The sequence below is a fragment of the Macaca nemestrina genome, chromosome 9, assembly GCF_043159975.1.
Source record: "Macaca nemestrina isolate mMacNem1 chromosome 9, mMacNem.hap1, whole genome shotgun sequence".
Taxonomy (NCBI): Eukaryota; Metazoa; Chordata; class Mammalia; order Primates; family Cercopithecidae; genus Macaca; species Macaca nemestrina.
In genome coordinates, this window is record NC_092133.1 from 126,965,498 (window position 1) to 126,983,375 (window position 17,878).

Below are 17,878 nucleotides of genomic sequence, written 5' to 3' on the forward strand. Positions count from 1 at the left end.
CCACATTTTCTTTATCCATTAATTCACTGATGGACACTCAGGTCGATTCCATGTCTTGGCCATTATGAATCATGCTGCAATGAACACAACAGTACAGATAATCTCTTTGACACACTAATAAAGGAAATTTTGGATCTATGCCCAGAAGTGAACTTGCCAGATCATATGGTAGTTCTATTTTTAATGTTTTGGGAAACTGCCATGCATTTTTCCATAATGGCTGCACTAATTTACATTCCTATCAAGAGTGTATAAGGAAAAGTTCCCTTTTCTCCACATCCTTGCCAAAGCTTATCTCTTGTCTTTTGATAATAGCCATGGAAGATAAGTTTATTCTTAAGTAAACTCTAACTGATTCTTCAAAAATGAGTGAGGAGTAAGTAGAGGCAGAAGTCTAAAACTCACCATTTAAAGAAAGTATTGAAAATATGTTACAGAGTAGATTTAATGTAAACGTGATTAAAATTTCATCCAATTTTAAAAACACAAGTATTATTCTACGTATTCCATCCAGAAGTAAAAAAATATATAATGAAAGAACTTTAGGAACACAAGTATTGCATAAATTGCTTAAAGAAATTAAGTCTGAAACGTTTCATGTTAACATAGCTTTTAATTTATTCATTTGCGTTTAAAGTTTATACACATACATGTGCACACACGCACCCACATTCATGCACACACTATTAACCAAACCAGTGAGAGAAACTGTCTTGTTGAGTCAACATAGGTGTTCAATAAATATTGAATGAATGACTGAATTAATAAAATTAATATAGGCTGGGTGCGGTGGCTCACGTCTGTAATCCCAGCACTTTGGGAGGCTGAGGTGGACGGATCACCTGAGGTCAGGAGTTCAAGACCAGCCTGACCAATGTGGAGAAAACCTGTCTCTATTAAAAATATAAAATTAGCCGGGCGTGGTGGCACATGCCTGTAATCCCAGCTACTCAGGAGGCTGAGGCAGGAGAATTGCTTGAACCCAGGAGGCAGAGGTTGCGGTGAGCCAAGATCATGCCATTGCACTCCAGCCTGGGCAACAAGAGCAAAACTCTGTCTCAAAAAAAAAAATTAATATATGTGCCCTGCTTTTATTAAATATTACCATGGGGTGTTCTTCCTTCTGCTTCATCTCGGTCGTCTTCATCTTCTCAGTCCTCACTCCTCAGTGCCTGAGCTCCCGACCACTAGCGCCCCTCTGTGTTCATTCTCCCGTTCTAGGGAATGGGCTGTTGGCAGAGGGAACAGTGGAGATGCTGATTTGGGCTGGGCTTTGACTGACAATAGACACAACTTGGTGTTTAATGGAGGCTTTGACATAGTGGAAAGGAAATCCCTTCAAATAGACGGGTAATTTCAACCACTCATAACCATATTAATTTTTTTTTACATATCAACTTTCTATTTCTTTCTTTTTTTTTTTTTTTTTTTTTGAGATGGAGTCTCGCTCTGTCACCCAGGCTGGAGTGCAGTGGCATGATCTCGGCTCACAGCAACCTCCACCTCCCAGGTCCAAGCAATTCTCCTGCCTCAGCCTCCCAAGTAGCTGGGATTACAGGTGCCTACGACCACACCCAGCTAATTTTGTGTATTTTTAGTAGAGACAGGGTTTCACCATGTTGGTCAGGCTGGTCTCGAACTTCTGACTTCAGATGATCCACCCGCCTCGGCCTCCCAAAGTGCTGGGATTACAGGCGTGAGCCACCACGCCCGGCCTAACTTTCTATTTCTAAACCACAATTTATCTGCAAATTTGTCAAGCTACCTCGGTATATTCGAAATTTCTTACTCTTGGGCCAGTCTCTCATGGCAGTGAAAAGTTACACTTTGCAAAATGTTCTATAGCATTCAACATCTGGAAAATCTATGGTTTATAAAAATGGCATGTCAGAACTCATAAATGGATAAATTTAACAAAACCTTTCTCACTTAATCCTTTTTCCTATGACCTCACTGCCTTTTCCTATATCTCTGCAGTTGTAATTTTTGGCACATGTGTTTGCTTAAAACAATGCCAAGTATAAATCAATGTATGTCACTGTAAAAACAGAATATAAAGTAAAATGGCATCTTTTCAGCATTTGCTAGCACAAAATCCCAGTACCATAAAAAGATGCCCATGATATATGAAGGCTTGAGGGAGGGTAAAATAGTTTGTATAGGATGATCCACTTTTCTTTTTAAAATAACATGTGTGTGAATAAAATCTATAAGGCTATTAAACCAGTACATCGAGAGTTGTCACCACTGTGTGACAGATTTATTCGAGATGCTTATTCTTTATAGCTTTTATGTTATTTTTATAATTGAGGACAATTATTTTAATAGCAGGGGAACAACATGTGGCTTGGATTTTGTGTTTGTGCTCGTTAAGTTACATAAACAGTGCATCTCACAAGACCATATCATTCAGACTAAGGAGACTCTAGTAATTATACTATAAAACCACAGAAAGCACTGCTGATATCAGTGATATATGTATTATTATAAGAGACTCTATAGTGACCTGAGGCAGCTCCCTGAGCTCAGTTGATCAGGTGAGATAAAGGGGAGCAACCCTGGAATATTTCACTGTAGTACAGGGAAAGTGAGCACAGCATTTAGGATGGATCTTAATGACAAGTCAGCCACTTACTGCTATTCAAGTGGCTTTGTGCAAATTACTTCAGCTTCATTTCTGATACTTACTTATATATATAGAACACTTTGCTATATATGTGTGTGTGTGTCTAATATATATATGTATATGTATATATGTATATATGTATAATAGTAGTTCTGAAAATCAGATAATGTTAGATTGATTTCTGCTTCCACTAGTGGATTTGCCAATCCTCACCCAGTTGAAGACTGATTCCTTTCTAAGATGATATCCTTACGACAATGCCTTGTGACATTTCCAGTGTTTAAGTGTTCAGCATTTTCATACTGCTGCCTGAGTAATTTCTGGCTATAGATTCATCGAATTACGATGATTCCCCAAAAGGGTGGCATTAATCAAATTTATTTTATAATTAGGTTCTTATCCTTAACCATACCAATGCTGACATTTAATGGATACCATCACCAAGCTAGAGATTTGCTAGCTACAGTAAAAGTAACCTTTCCCCAGCCCTTCTAAAGTGAGCCTGAGGGATTCATGTGCAATATATTGTGATGAAACTGAGAATTGCTCTCAGGGAAGGTCATAGCTTTATCGAAGGAGCCTTGGCCTTTCTAGCTGCTATAGGTGCTTGGAACTGTTTCTGAGAGACTCTGTTCAAATGGCTAAGCATTTCCGAGCCCAGGATCCCAGCAGAGCCAGTGTTGACTTAGGCGGTGATGAAGGTTCTAGATCTGTCATCTTGGTGGACCATTAGCACAAAAGGTGGAATTGGCAAGGAAAAGATGTGATATCCCAGGCTACAAAATACTGTGAGGAAACACACTTGTCCCTGTACGGCATCTACTAAACATTGACAACTGCTTAGGGAAGGTTTTATTATGAAGGGAAAAATACAGATTGTTGAACCACATGCTACTCTTAGGTTACAAAGTCTCAGTGACCTACTTTCCGCTTACCACAAAGTAAGTTGCTCCAAGTTTAGTGTTGGTCTAAATTTCTCTAACTTTCTCATTACATTTCCAATACTAGACATTCCATGAACTACAGAGTATTGATGTTTGTCCTTATTTTGGAGTCTGGTATTATTAAATAAATGCTTATTTTATTTTCCCAAATATTAAACAGTCCAAAAATAAACTTTTATGTTCTCGTTATTCATTTAGCCAACTAGATGCCCTCAATCTGCTAAAAAAAAAAAAAAAAAAAAAAAAAAAAAAAATTATAGATCCAGTTTTCTTCACAGATAAAGCACTTCATGAGGCAAACTGAAGCAAGCCAGTGCCTTCTAAACCTGATCATTCTTTCATTAAAATTAGATAGTAGGCCAGGCACAGTGGCTCACGCCTGTAATCCCAGCACTTTGGGAGGCCAAGGTGGGCGGCTCATGAGGTCAGGAGATGGAGACCATCTAGGCTAGCACGGTGAAACCCTGTCTCTACTAAACAAGATACAAAAAATTTGCCGGGCGTGGTGGTGGGCGCCTGTAGTCCCAGCTACTCGGAAGGCTGAGGCAGGAGAATGGTGTGAACCCAGGAGGTGGAGCTTGCGGTGAGCCAAGATTGCACCACTGCACTCCAGCCTGGGGGACAGAGCGAGACTCCGTGTCAAAAAAAAAAAAAAAAAAAAATAGATAGTAACATTAATTCACCTTGGTGATAATGAGGAATTTAGAAATTCTCAATTTAAAAATTCTACATGCAGTAAACTGTAAACTCAGTTTTTCTCAGATCAAGTAATTCTTGACAAGTATTGGAGGGTGCAGCAGAACTTAGCAAGTGAGATGGAAGCTCCAAAGGGACAAATGCCTTTGCTCATTGTCCTCTAGAGATGGCTTCAAAGCCCCAAGATGAGTGTGCCCAGATTCACACCTAATATTTGCCTAAATTCTCTTTGGTTAACTTAAGTCCCAATTTATGGGTTATACCTAATGGAAAGCTTAAAGAAAAAAAGTTAAAAAAAATAGTTTTAGATTTTTCTTTTTGACTTTTTTCCCCATCAAGAAGCACAATAAATGAGTTTTGCCAGTTTTCTTTAAAATGTTTTGAAAACTAGTATTGCTCAACTACTGTTTCTTCTCTTTGCTTTCTCAGTTGTTTCTAAAGAATTCAGAATGTGGTCGCATTTCACATTATTTTAGAAAAAATTGGGCGATGGTCCTTTTGAAATGTTTCCTATTGATATTTTATTCAATTGGCAGAGCACTAGAGCGGATGGTGTCGTTTCTGTGAAATCCCTTGTTTGCCTGTGTTACGCTCGAATTTGCTTTAATTTGTTTGACCTTTGTGCACAATGGAACTTAGCTGTATGCTAGTACCTGCTTCCCCCTCCTCTGAATCATACCTCCGTAGAGGAGACCAGTCTGCCAGCTACTCAGGGTAAAGTTAACAAGAGAGATGACAGATCTCAGTCACTGCTGCCCGGGAATTCATGTGCCTCTGCCTAGAACCCGTTTCTTTCCCTCCTTCCCTCCCTTCCTCCCTCCCTCCCTCCCTCCCTCCCTCCCTCCCTCCCTCCCTCCCTCCCTCCCTCCCTTCCTTCCTTCCTTCCTTCCTTCCTTCCTTCCTTCCTTCCTTCCTTCCTTCCTTCCTTCCTTCCTTCCTTCCTTCCTTCCTTCCCAGAGGCTTGCTCTATTGCCCAGGCTGGACTACAGTGATACAATCTTGGCTCACTGCAACCTCCACTTCCTGGGTTCAAGCAAGTCTCATGGCTCAGCCTCCTGAGTAGCTGAGATTATAGGCACCAGCCACTATGCCCGGCTAATTGTTGTATTTTAGGCTAATTGAGGCTGGTCTCAAACTCCTGACCTCAAGTAATCTGCCTGCCTCAGCCTCCCAAAGTGTTGGGATTACAGGCGTGAGCCACTGTACCTGGCCCCTAGAACCCATTTCTATTTTCTGAAAATACTTGATGTTATCTACAACATGAAAATATTCCAAACAACGGGCTTTCCCTCATCTCTAGTCTTCTTTGGTATCTCTGCCCACCCCCTTCCCCGACTTTGGAGAAAAATTGTGGTCCGACTCTAAATCCAGCAAATTTATTCTATTTGTGGAATTACTCATCCTTAGTTTTCCTTCAATTCTCTCATAGTTCTTAGAACTATGATGAAGTTTGGAATTAGACGTTGCTCAATAATAAATCCCAGCAAAATAGAACAAAAAATTAAATTTTACTACATGGCATAGAGCCTTGCCCATTTCAAACAATGAATATATTTTAAAGTTTTTAGGAAGGATGGAAAATAGTCATAAAACAAATTATAGGGAATCGTTTTACAGCTTAGAGATTTCAGTACTAAATGTCTATCAAGTCACTTGTTGAAGATAGAGTTAAGAATTACTGGAGCTCCTGGTCCCATGGCATGGACTCTAGTCCACGGAGAAAGTATTGTTCAATTTCAGGGTGCTTCTCTTCCTCACAAGTTCGCATATGTCTGATCGAATGCTGCCTCTTGGTCATAAACTCAACTTTGGTCATAAACTCAACTATCATGGGAGTGTTTATATGATGGAAATTGGCAAATGCCACAAATCTCTTGGAGAGTTGGTTGTTATATTTACCAGCATACTACTGCCTGTATTCCAAATTCCAAATGTTAATGAGTTTTAATTATATCTCGTTGATAAACTCGTTGACATAATCTCGAGTTTGATTATGTAACTGCCATTTCATGAATGAACTTTCTGTATTTCAACTAGTTCCTTTAATCAACTATTTGTCAACATAATCAAGTATAAGTGACACTTTATGTTTCACAGCCTTTTCACTGTTTTCTAAGACAACTGCCACTGTGATCAACTATATCATTAGCCCAACAACTGAGCAACTAACTCTTTAATACTTAAAGAACACATGCATAGCAGCCTATTTGATCAAATGTGGGACCAAGATTTCAATCCAGCATCAGCAGTTTTTACCTACATTCTGTGATTTTGGTTTTATAACTTGATATATTGTTGCTGAAGATATTTCTATAACTAATGCACAATTGTTTTATTCTCAAACTCATCTACTTTAAATTTTTTTTAGTTCCAGTGGAGCTTTTGATGTCTTAAAGACAAATACTGAGGTTATAACTAAGGTACATAATTTGGCAATATTCAAGCCATGAATCTGAGTTTAATTTATTTCTTTATTGTCCTCTTTTTCCAACATCATATTGCTTCTAATTACATGAAAAGGCCATTGAAATTCAGTCTTTCATGCTTTCAACTTGTAGATTTATACCCAATTAGAAATATTTCTATTCCAACATTTTCAAAATAAGGGAATTCTTTGAGGTTAATTTAAAAATGTATATCTTGAATTGATACCTCAAGATTTCTGCAGACTGAATAGAAACTTAGCTAAGGAGCTGAATGTATTCTTAAAATGATTTAAGAATGTGTGGTAACTCTTTAATGCACAGATATACTTTTAAAAAGTATTTATCAAGATTCTTTGAGTGGCAAATTATCTTCAAGTTAGCTTAGATACAAAGTAGGGTTTATAAGAAAGATACTGGGTGTTTTCATTTCATCAAAGGAAGGGCTTCTAGAACAAAGGAAACCAGGGACAAGAATCTGTCAGCATGCTCTCTCTTCCCCACTCTTTTTGCTGCTTTCTGCACAATAACTTCTTTTTCCCTTATGGCAGCCTGGCTTCCTTAATGTGTCAGGAAACATGGCTGCAGACATTTTTTAAGTTTAGTATCTTTGGCTCCTACCATAGACTCTTATTCTGTTGCAGTTTGAACACATCTGATTGGCCTGTATTGGGTCTCATGCCATGCCTTGCCATTCATTGACTGGAATTCTCAATCAATCAGTCAACCATGGTCAGGATGGTGGGGTTGTGTAAACAATAGCAACAGTGACTCTAATCACAAAAATACCTACCATATCCATTAGGAGGTTTTATGTCACAATTAACAGGAAACTTGATTCAACCTGGTTTAAACACAAAGGAGCAATTCATTGGTTTTTAATTCTGGAAGGTTTCAAAGTTGGATGTGCTGCAAATCTCTTAATTCAGCATTTTAATTATGTCATCAAATATTTGACTGTTTCTGTTTTTACTTTGTGCTGCTTCAGTGTGAGCCTCACCCTGAGGCTGGCTCCTCTCATTGCTGTAGGGTTGCTGCTCTCACAGTGGGTACTCCTCACCCACATCAGAAAGAGAGATGGCTTCTATCCCGTGGTATGCTAGAGTTGGCGTGCACCACCTTGCAAGAGTCAATTTTGCTCATCTATTCCTATTCTGCGTTTAATGACTTGTTGTTAATAGCTTGAAATTGGCTATCATGGGAGTGTTTATATGATGGAAATTGGCAAATGCCACAAATCTCTTGGAGAGTTGGTTGTTATATTTACCAGCATACTACTGCCTGTATTCCAAATTCCAAATGTCAAACAAGGCTGTCGAAATTCACCTTTGTTGAATTGGATTAGGCCACACGTCCACCTTTGAACCAAGGTCTATGGCCAGGGGACTTGAAATTATAAAGTAAGTGTTCATAATGATTTTGTCAGCATGCTCTTATAGGAAGAGTATTCTAATAGCAAACAGCAAACAGGATGTCTGATTTCAGAGTCCACTGTGCCATAGTATGTGTTTACATAAAATAATGTAGTTTTGGTCATTCCCAATGGGGAATTTGTAAGTAGGTAAATTTTCTGTGTTGGGGTGATGTGGATCATTAGACATATGTTCAAGTTAGCATCTCCGTGAAATAAAATTATTTTGTTCTTGTGGTTTGTAAATGAAAATGGGAAAATATTTCACATCGTTAATCATCAGAGCAATTAAAATTAAATATCACAGTGAAGTTTCGTTTCACATGCACCAGAATGGCTAAAATTAAAAAGACTGACAATGTCAAGTGTTGGCATCCCTGCAGAGCACTGGAAGTCCTACACATCCCTGGCGAGAATGTATACTGATGTAACTACTATGAGATATAGTTTGGCAGTTTCTTATAAAATTAAATACATACCTAATTTGGGGGCTAATAATTTCACTCCCAGTTATATACCCAAAAGAACTGAAAACACCACGTGCCCACACAAAATCTCACACATGAATGTTCATAGCAGCATTATCCATCATAGCCAAAAGGTGGAAACAAACCAAATGTCTGTCAACTGATGAATAGATAAACAAAATGTGGTATCGCTATAAAAAGGAATATATTCAGCCATAAAGAGGAATGACGTACTGACACATGCTACAACATGGATGGACCTCAAAAACAATACATTGAGTAAAAGAAGCCAGCCGCAACAGGTCACATATTGCATGATTTTATTCATGTGAAATGTCCAGAATAGACAAATCCATAGAGGCAGAAAGTAGTTTAGTAATTGCCTAGGGTGGGAGACCATATACAGGAAGGATGATACTGGAGTGATTGATAATGGGCATAACATTTTCCTATGGGCAATGAAAATGTAGAATTGGGAAGAATGTCAGATGCCAAAAATGCTGTGGGAGAGTAAGCCGGCAACACCAATGTAGGGATCATTCGATAACCTGAAAAAGAATCTTACCTTAGTGCCACTATCTAACTTCTAAAAACTTATTCTGATGAAATAATGAAAGACTCCCTCAAATATTTATGTACAGGAATGTTTTTTTCAACTATATCTTTATTTACAGAAATGTGGAGAATATAGAATTTCAAGCAATAGGGGATTGATGGAACGTGGGATGGCACATCTATATGTTGGAATTTGATATAGGCATTAATATGTTGGCACAAAAGTTATTGCAGTTTTTTTCCATTCTTTTCATAATAATATAATGTTTTATTTTATTTTATTTGAGATGGAGTCTTGCTCTGTCACCCAGGCTGGAGTTAAGTGATGCGATCTCAGCTCACTGTAACCTCTGCCTCCCAAGTTCAAGTGTTTCTCCTGCCCTCAGCCTCCTGAGTAGCTGGGACTACAGGCGTGCACCACCACAGCTGACTAACTTTTGTATTTTTAGTAGAGACAGGGTTTTGCCATGTTGCCCAGGCTGGCCTCAAATTCCTGACCTCAGGTGATCCGCCTGCCTCGGCCTCCCAAACTGCTGGGATTACAGGTGTGAGCCACCATGCCTGACCCTAATATAATGTTTTAGAAGAATATTTAATCACAAACAAATGCATGATGGATGTAATTTCATATTGATACAAATTAGGCTACAATATGGGTGTCATTTCATATTAATACAAATTAGGTATGATCCAGTTAATATTTTAACAGTATGTGTTCACCTACAAAAATCACTGGATATGTTGTAGTGGACAAATGTCTCTTTAATTTCTTGTTTATTTTCTTTTATATTTTTCTTTGGTGGATGGTAGGCTGGAGCATATATTCGCATTATAATTAGCAAACAAAACAATAAGATGTATTTTATAGTCCTTAAACTCTTTTGCTAATAGTGTTTGTTGAACATCTAAAACGGTTGTTCAATAAACAGTAAGGAGTTTCTAATGATAACTCCATGGTAGGAGTCCCTTATCTGGACATAAGCTTGGAGCAAGTTTCCTCAGTAGCAGCGCTGTTGACATGTTGGGCTAGGTAGGTTTTGTAGGTCCCAGAGGGTCCCGGGTGTAGGGGCTGCCCCGTGTATAGCAGCATCTTCAGGAGCATCCCTGGTCTCTCCTCCAATCTACAGTGTGACAGCAAAAATGCCTTCAGATAGTGCCAGGTGTTCTTGGGGAGGCAACACGGTCCCCAGTTTACAGTCACTGAATTAAAGGAACCGTATCTAAAGACAGGAAATTCTGAGTTGTTTCAAAGTGGAATGTGTCTATTGTGAAGTTCTACCTGTTTTCTCATACCTGTGCTTGTTTCGTAGTTAGAGTAAACATCGTTTCAACAGGAAACTAAGTTAAATATCTCTTGTTTCTCATTTTAATTTTTATAGCAATTGCATGAATCATCATCACATTTTTGTTTTTACGTTTACGGCATTAATTGTTTGTGTTGGTTCTGATCATAATGTGGTTGTTTCATGCCTTGTCCAGCTCGTTCTGCTGTGACAGGAAGCTGCATCAATGATGGCGTGCACATTATCAGAGGTTACAGCCTCACATCCACCCCATTTGCTACTGTGTGTGGGAATGAGATGCCAGCTCCCCTCACCATCGCCGGGCCGGTTCTGCTTAACTTCTACTCCAACAAGCAAATCACAGACTTTGGATTCAAGTTTTCCTATAGGATAATCTGTGAGTAGCCATAATGACAGAGTTTGGAATTTTCTTCTTTTCTGAGTAATTTATACAACGAGTTTTCACAATGATTCATACAGCACCAACTTGAAGATTCAGAGAATTTAAGAGAAAAAAATTGTCAATGAGGTTCATGGTAAAAAAAAAAAAAATACACATTTTTTCTTAAAAAGAAGAGGACCTTTTTTATGAACTTTGGCTAGAACTACTCTGAAAATCAAATGAAGAATTGACGTTTGTTTTGTAATTTAAGTTAAATAAATACTACTGCTATTTTTTTGTTTTTCATCCCTTATACAAAATTGCCTGTTAGTCCAAATTATCCAGATGCCTGTTTTATTTCCCCAAGTCATTTTGCTAATACAATAATTAATATTTTATATATTTAGAAGAAATATAAGAGAATGTCTTTACAATCTGATAGGAAAGAATATTTTAAAACACTATGCAAAAAGCACAAGCCCTAAAGGAAAAGATTGACATATTAAACTATGCTATAATTTACAACTTCTCTGTATCAAAGGCAAAGAGAAAAGAGGAGCAACGGACTGGACAGAGGCATTTGTTGCTACCCAGAACATTCTAAGGTTGCATTTCCCGATCTTAAATAGTCTTTTCCCCTCCTGCCTGGTTAGTTTGCTGACAATATTTTTATACTATCTAATGGACATCTCAGCTGCAGTCAAACTGGCACATAAATCTTGTAACATCTTTCTTGGGTCTGTTTCATCTTTGCTCCACCAAACCCACTGCTAAAGGTAGAAAGCTAAATAGTTTCCCTTGGAATAAATTACCGTTCCCATCCACAGAGAAGACTAAAAACATGTATTTACTTCTGAAAAGGGCCTCCATAATTTGCTCACATTAGCTGCTATCTGCATCCTGACTCCCACAGTCTGTAAAGTATGATTACATATGGCCGTGTAGCTCTGTTGGCTCAAGCAGAATAGAACCGCGCAATTAACATTTCCTCTCCCGTCGTCTTGTTGAATAAAGAGAAGGATTGATTTGTTTTATTCTTTTGGCACAAGTGCTGCTTTGGAGAGGTAAACTCCTGCTTTATTTTCTTCTTCTCTTTAATCCCTCATTTTCCTATGAGGAAGTATTCAAGATTCAACATATTCTAGTATAAGAGTCCCACTTAAAGAGTGTCGTTCATGTTAAGACTTCAAATGCTGATATTGTGCAAAGATGGGAGTTATTTAGGCCTTGATAAACTTCCAGAGACCACATAATTGTGTATAAAGTGAAAAGGAGTGATTGCTACCCGTATCTGACATGTAATTCACTTACAGATGGACCTGGGGGTTGAAACACGCAAGTACTTACAGGCACATAGAGAAGACTGCTCCCTGCAAGGTGGGCTCAGCTGAGGCAAAAGCAGTAAAGAAATAAAGAGCCTGACATGGCAGCCACACTTTGTTCCTTATTTCTGAGGATGTAAAGTGGAACGTGTCCATTGATAGTGTAGAAACCATGGAAATACTTCACAATGTGTTAACCCCATTATAATTTTAGAATCATAAAACAAGATATATATAGATAGGTCTTTCCACTGCAGTGAGATTGATCATCAGGAGGTACAATCTGATCCTCATATGTAAACCCAAGCAAAAATAATCATTTTATATTGTAGATAAGAGGGCTTTATTACATTTTTATGTCTGTTGTTTTATTGACTAATGGGTCTAGCTGAAGGCTCTGAGCTGTTAATTGCTGGAATCCTGGAGAGGAATGGGCCTGGCCTCCTCCTGCTTGTTGAGGATTGAGGATCAGTGATATTAATACAAACTGGGGCAAGTTTAGTCCTTACCAGTCTCAGAACTGACTGCAAATACACCAGACTGGAGAGCTATGCACTTGAGCCCACAGAAGGAACTAAACTGGAAAGTTCCAAAAAGATTTCCAGTACTTTACCTTATAATATTCTATCCCTGACAGAAGAGACATGGATCTCTACAATTTCAGATTTCCAGATCACAATCTTTCCTAGATCTATATGCCTAGAACATCATTCTGGTTGCCTTTTCCATACTTTGTTACTGCTGTCATCCCTCTCTCAACCTGTCATTGAAATACAGGGAAGGGATGGTGACACTCCAACAGGTAAAATGTTCCTTCTCATCATTTTCACTCTGGCCATTAATGTGACTCAGACTGATTCCTTTCCAAGAAGTGCCTTTAAATATTCTTCCCTGTTTCCACCCTCTTGCTGTCTTTCATTTTCCTTCCTAGTGGAAAAAATCAGAAATATGTGTAAACACAATGAAGGGAGATATAAGTCACTTTAAGAAAAATAATTATTACCTCTCTTACAGAAAAATGTACAATAGTATAGAATCTCTTAAAATCATTTTTCCATGCTGGGACTAATCATTGTTCTCTTTATATTCCCTTGTCTTCTGTTGCAGCCTGTGGTGGTGTGTTCAATTTCTCTTCTGGAATCATCACGAGTCCTTCCTATTCGTACACAGACTACCTGAACGATATGCACTGTCTGTATACCATCACCGTTAGTGACGACAAAGTGATCGAGCTCAAGTACGTAAGACAAATTGAGTTTCTTAAGAAAATCCTCTCAGCATTATTTGTAGAAGAGCCATTCCTTTATTGATGGAGAGCACTGATTCTCATCGGCAGTCTGAAGGGAAATCTACACAGAGGAGTGAGGTTCCTAGATGATAGTTCAACCTGGCAAATGACAATCCCCTTCTCCACACAAGCCAGTAGTAACTAAGGGCAAAAAACAAGCACTTGCCAGTTAAAACAGCTGTGGTGGTTTCCCAACACTTGTGAAGGAGCATCATAAAATGGATTGTCAAGGTATAATATGCCCATCTTGAAATCAAAGGAGAGAGGAAGGGCAAGAGAAAGCTGTTGCCATTGCTGGGTATTTATTATACGCAAGGAACTTTGATTTGCACTTGCCATAATTGTCTCATTGTATTCTTAAACCAGTCATATGAGGTATATATAGATTCTAGATTGGGAATTGTATAGATTTTTTTTTTTAAATTATACTTTAAGTTCTAGGGTACATGTGCATAACGTGCAGGTTTGTTACATATGTATACTTGTGGGGAATTGTATAGATTATTCCCATTTCACTGATGAGGAAACTGAGGCTCGGAAGGATCAAATCGCTTTCCACAAGCAACACACACATAAAGAGTCAAAATGTGTATTCATGCCAGTCTTCCTCCAAACACCATGTCCTCAGTGTTTCCCAATACTGTCTCTCAAAGGATACATTTTCTTTTCTTTTCTTTTTTAATTTTTTTTTCTGAGACAGGGTCTCACTTTCTCACCCAGGCTGGAGTGTAGTGGTGCAATCTCGGCTCACTGCAACCTCTGCCTCCCAGGTTCAAGAGATTCTCCTACCTCAGTCTCCCCAGTAGCTGGGATTACAGGCAGGCGCCACCATGCCCTGCTCATTTTTGTATTTCAGGCAGTGACAGGTTTCACCGTGTTGGTCAGGCTGGTCTCGAACTTCTGACCTCAAGTGATACACCCGCCTTGGCCTCCCAAAGTGCAAAAACTCAAAACTGATGCTCTGAGAGATGGCTTGTGTCATTGATCACTTTTCTCCCCAGTCTTACCTATTCCCAACAAGACTGATGAGGGCGATGAAACCTCCCATTCTCCGGAATGACAAAGTTCAAGACTATTTTCACCTGACAGCCTATTTCAGTGATATATGTACGGCGTGTGGTGGGAAACTGAACGGTAATATAGTTTATGGTCATATATGACTTTCCATATAGAAGCCTGATGGGCTAAGGCCACACCTACCTACCTACCTACCTCCCCTCTATTTGTCTGTGATCACTTTCCACCCTAAAGATCCTGTACTCCCTGCAGTTTACTTCCAGAGGCCTCGTGTATCAGTTGGCTCTCAAACTGAAAGATCTCTCTCATCAAGCCTGATTTGGTCCCTGTATCAGGCAGTAACTGTGCTATAGGCTGGGCCTCGAAGAAAACTGCAGCTCTTACCTGGACTATTTGTAGGAAAACAGAGTGTCCTTTAGGTCCTGGGGACAAAAGAACAGAAACTGTCAGATGGCCAGGAGCAGGAGGCCTGTGAAGTATGCCTGCCCAGGCGTGGAAGTGTGAGGGGGAGCCATTCGCTACTGTGACTCACTATTTGTTTTTTATATGTGTAGGATTATTGCCTTGTTCTGTTCAGGTGGCTTTAACAAAGTACCATAAACTGGGTGGCTTATAAACAACCAAAATCCGCAAAAGTCCAAGATCAAGGCAGATTCGTTGTCTGGTGAGCTCCTGTTTTCTGGCTCATAGAAGGCACCTTCTTGCCTTATATTCATGAGCTGGAAGGGCCTCTTTTATAAAACACTAATCCCATTTGTGAGGGGTCCTCCCCCGTGACCTAATCGCCTCCCATAGGCCCCACCTCCTAATACCATTAGCTTAGGGAACATATGAATTTAGGGGAACACAAGCATTCCGACCATGGTATACATACCACCTCATAGAGGTATGTTATATATTCTCTCTCTCCATATATATATATTTATATATATATACACACACACATATATATACACACATATATGTTTTTATATATATACACATATATATTTATATATATACACACACATATATATTTATATATATATACACACACATATATATTTTTTTATATATATGTACACACATATATAATCTAAATTTTTTTCAGTTTTCAGTCTGGATCCTGGAGCTCACCATAATCAAATTTACATCTGCATGTTTATTTTATTTTATTTTATTTTTATTATTTTACTTATTTGTTTATTTGAGACAGGCTCTCACTCTGTCACCCAGGCTGGAGTGCACTGGCATGATCTCACCTCACTGCAACCTCCACCTCCTGGGTTCAGGCATTTCTCCCACCTTAGCCTCCCGAGTAGCTGGGACTACAGGTGTGTGCCACCAGCCTGGGTAATTTTTTTTTTTGCATATGTATATATTTTTTTATTTGGTACAGATGAAGTTTTGCCATGTTGGCCAAGCTGCTCTTGAATTCCTGACCTCAAGTGATCCACCTGCCTCAGCCTCCCAAAGTGCTGGGATTACAGGTGTGAGCCGCCGCACCCAGCCTACATCTGCAGGTTTAGAAAATTACTTATTGTGCACTAAAAGCCTACATTCTATGAAACAGATAAGATTCTAGATGTGGTAGAAGATATAGACCTTAATACAACATAAATCCTTCTACCAAGGCTCTCAAAAGATTCTGGCTACACAAGTTTTTCTGTTAATGGGCTTGTTCAGATCTCTTCTGTGCTCTCCTGGGAAAATGATGTAAAATAAAAAGCCAAAGCAGATTTAAGTCCTCTTGGAAACTCAGATTTTATCTTTCTTTGTGGATTCTTATTGTGAAAAATAAATGTGTTGTCTGTAGAGAATGAAAATGAATGCAGTGTTGTTGAAAATTATCTAGCTGTTGTTCTTCCCTGATCTTTTACAATAACATTAGATATTATATGTGGTAAAAGAAAATCAATACATTTTTCATCTTGTTTCTCATCATCAATCTGAAAACCTTCAACCAACCAAAACCTTTTAGAAAAAAAAATTAACAGTTTTTTTTCCTCAAGGCTGTTAAAAGGAAGCATTTATTATATATTTTCAAAATTATTCCATATTGTGAGTTATCTGTTAGAGCTACTGCCAAAATAAATTGAAAATGCAGGCTGGGCATGGTGTCCCATGCCTGTAATCCCAGCCCAGGGAGGCTGAGGTAGGTGGGTCACCTGAGGTCAGGAGTTCAAGACCAGGTTGGCCAACATGGCAGAAACCTCATCTCTACTAAAAAAATATATATATAATTTAAAAAAAGCCAGGCATGGTGGTGGACACCTGTAATCCCAGCTACTCCGGAGGCTGAGGCAAGAGAATCACTTGAACCAGGGAGGCAGAGGTTGCAGTGAGCCGAGATCGCACCACTGCACTCCAGCCTAGGCAACAGAGTGAGACTCTGTCTCAAAAAAAAAAAAAAAAGAAAAAGCAGAAGAACCTACAAAAATGAGGACAGGATATCAACTATTATTTTTTTAAACAAGTTTTAAAAATAAGCTATAAAAACCCACCATAAAACTTGAAAGTAAAACCATGTAGGAAGCCTTGCTTGTTCAGGAACTCTGGAAATCGTTATTTAAAATGACAAGAATAAGGCCCAAATTAAACACAGTATAAGACAGAGAAAAGTTTAGGGATGCATGTGTCAGGATAGGTTATGCATATGGTAACAACTCCACGGCACAGCAGCTTAACTCAACAAGTTTATTTCTCGTTCGAATGAGCATGTTCAGTGTGGGCTGGCGTGGAAGCTCTACTCATCGTGGTCATCCAACAACCCAGGCTGATGGAAGCTTCATTTTTACATTTGCTTTCATGATCGTCACTGCAGTGGGAAGGCAATGTGGCAAAGCAAGTAGTCATTTGTAAAACTTCTTCCATAAAGTAATATGTATCCCTTCTGCTTACATTTCTGTGGTCAAAGCAACTCCTAGCAGCCATGTCAAACCTCACAGTGTGCGCCTAGGGCAATTCTGCCTGTGCTGGGGAGGCAGAGAGCTGGGACCATGTGCAGAAGTGTCAGTGACCACCACAGAGATCTTAAATGTGAATTTCCTGTTCTTCACCTGACCTTAATATAAACTTCATTTTAGAAGAGGAAAATGAGACTGTGAGAAGGAGAATGGAGCTATGATTCTAAAGCCAGCATATCTTCTGTTACATTAGCATGCTTCCCATAAGTTCTACTTCATCTCATAAAATAACAGGGGAAGAGTAAATACGGTATTTTTAATGAGACCTAAAAAACTAAAGTATTGCTGGGATAATAAATATCTGTTCAACTTGTCAAAATTTGATCTCAGATGGACTTTAATATGCCCTAGACTGTGAATTCCTTGAAAGGTAAGACTGTATCTTACTCACCTTGACATCCCCAGCTACTATCACAGTTTTTGGCATATTGTAATTACTAAAAACAAATTTGCCTAAACTTTTGAACTGATCAGTAAAGTACTGTTTGATTTCTAATATTTCCTATCAAGTGAGTCTTG

The 17,878-nt window shown here is 38.8% G+C and overlaps 1 protein-coding gene across 1 annotated transcript in view; it reads left to right on the forward strand.

Annotated features, from left to right (window-relative positions):
• LOC105488215 (cubilin) overlaps positions 1–17,878 on the forward strand; it is a 313,890-nt gene that overhangs the window by 251,995 nt on the left and 44,017 nt on the right. Inside the window, exons 57-58 of the mRNA XM_024794869.2 lie at positions 10,602–10,802; positions 13,217–13,346. Coding sequence (XP_024650637.2) covers positions 10,602–10,802; positions 13,217–13,346 — 331 coding nt within the window. The remainder of the gene's footprint in view (positions 1–10,601; positions 10,803–13,216; positions 13,347–17,878) is intronic.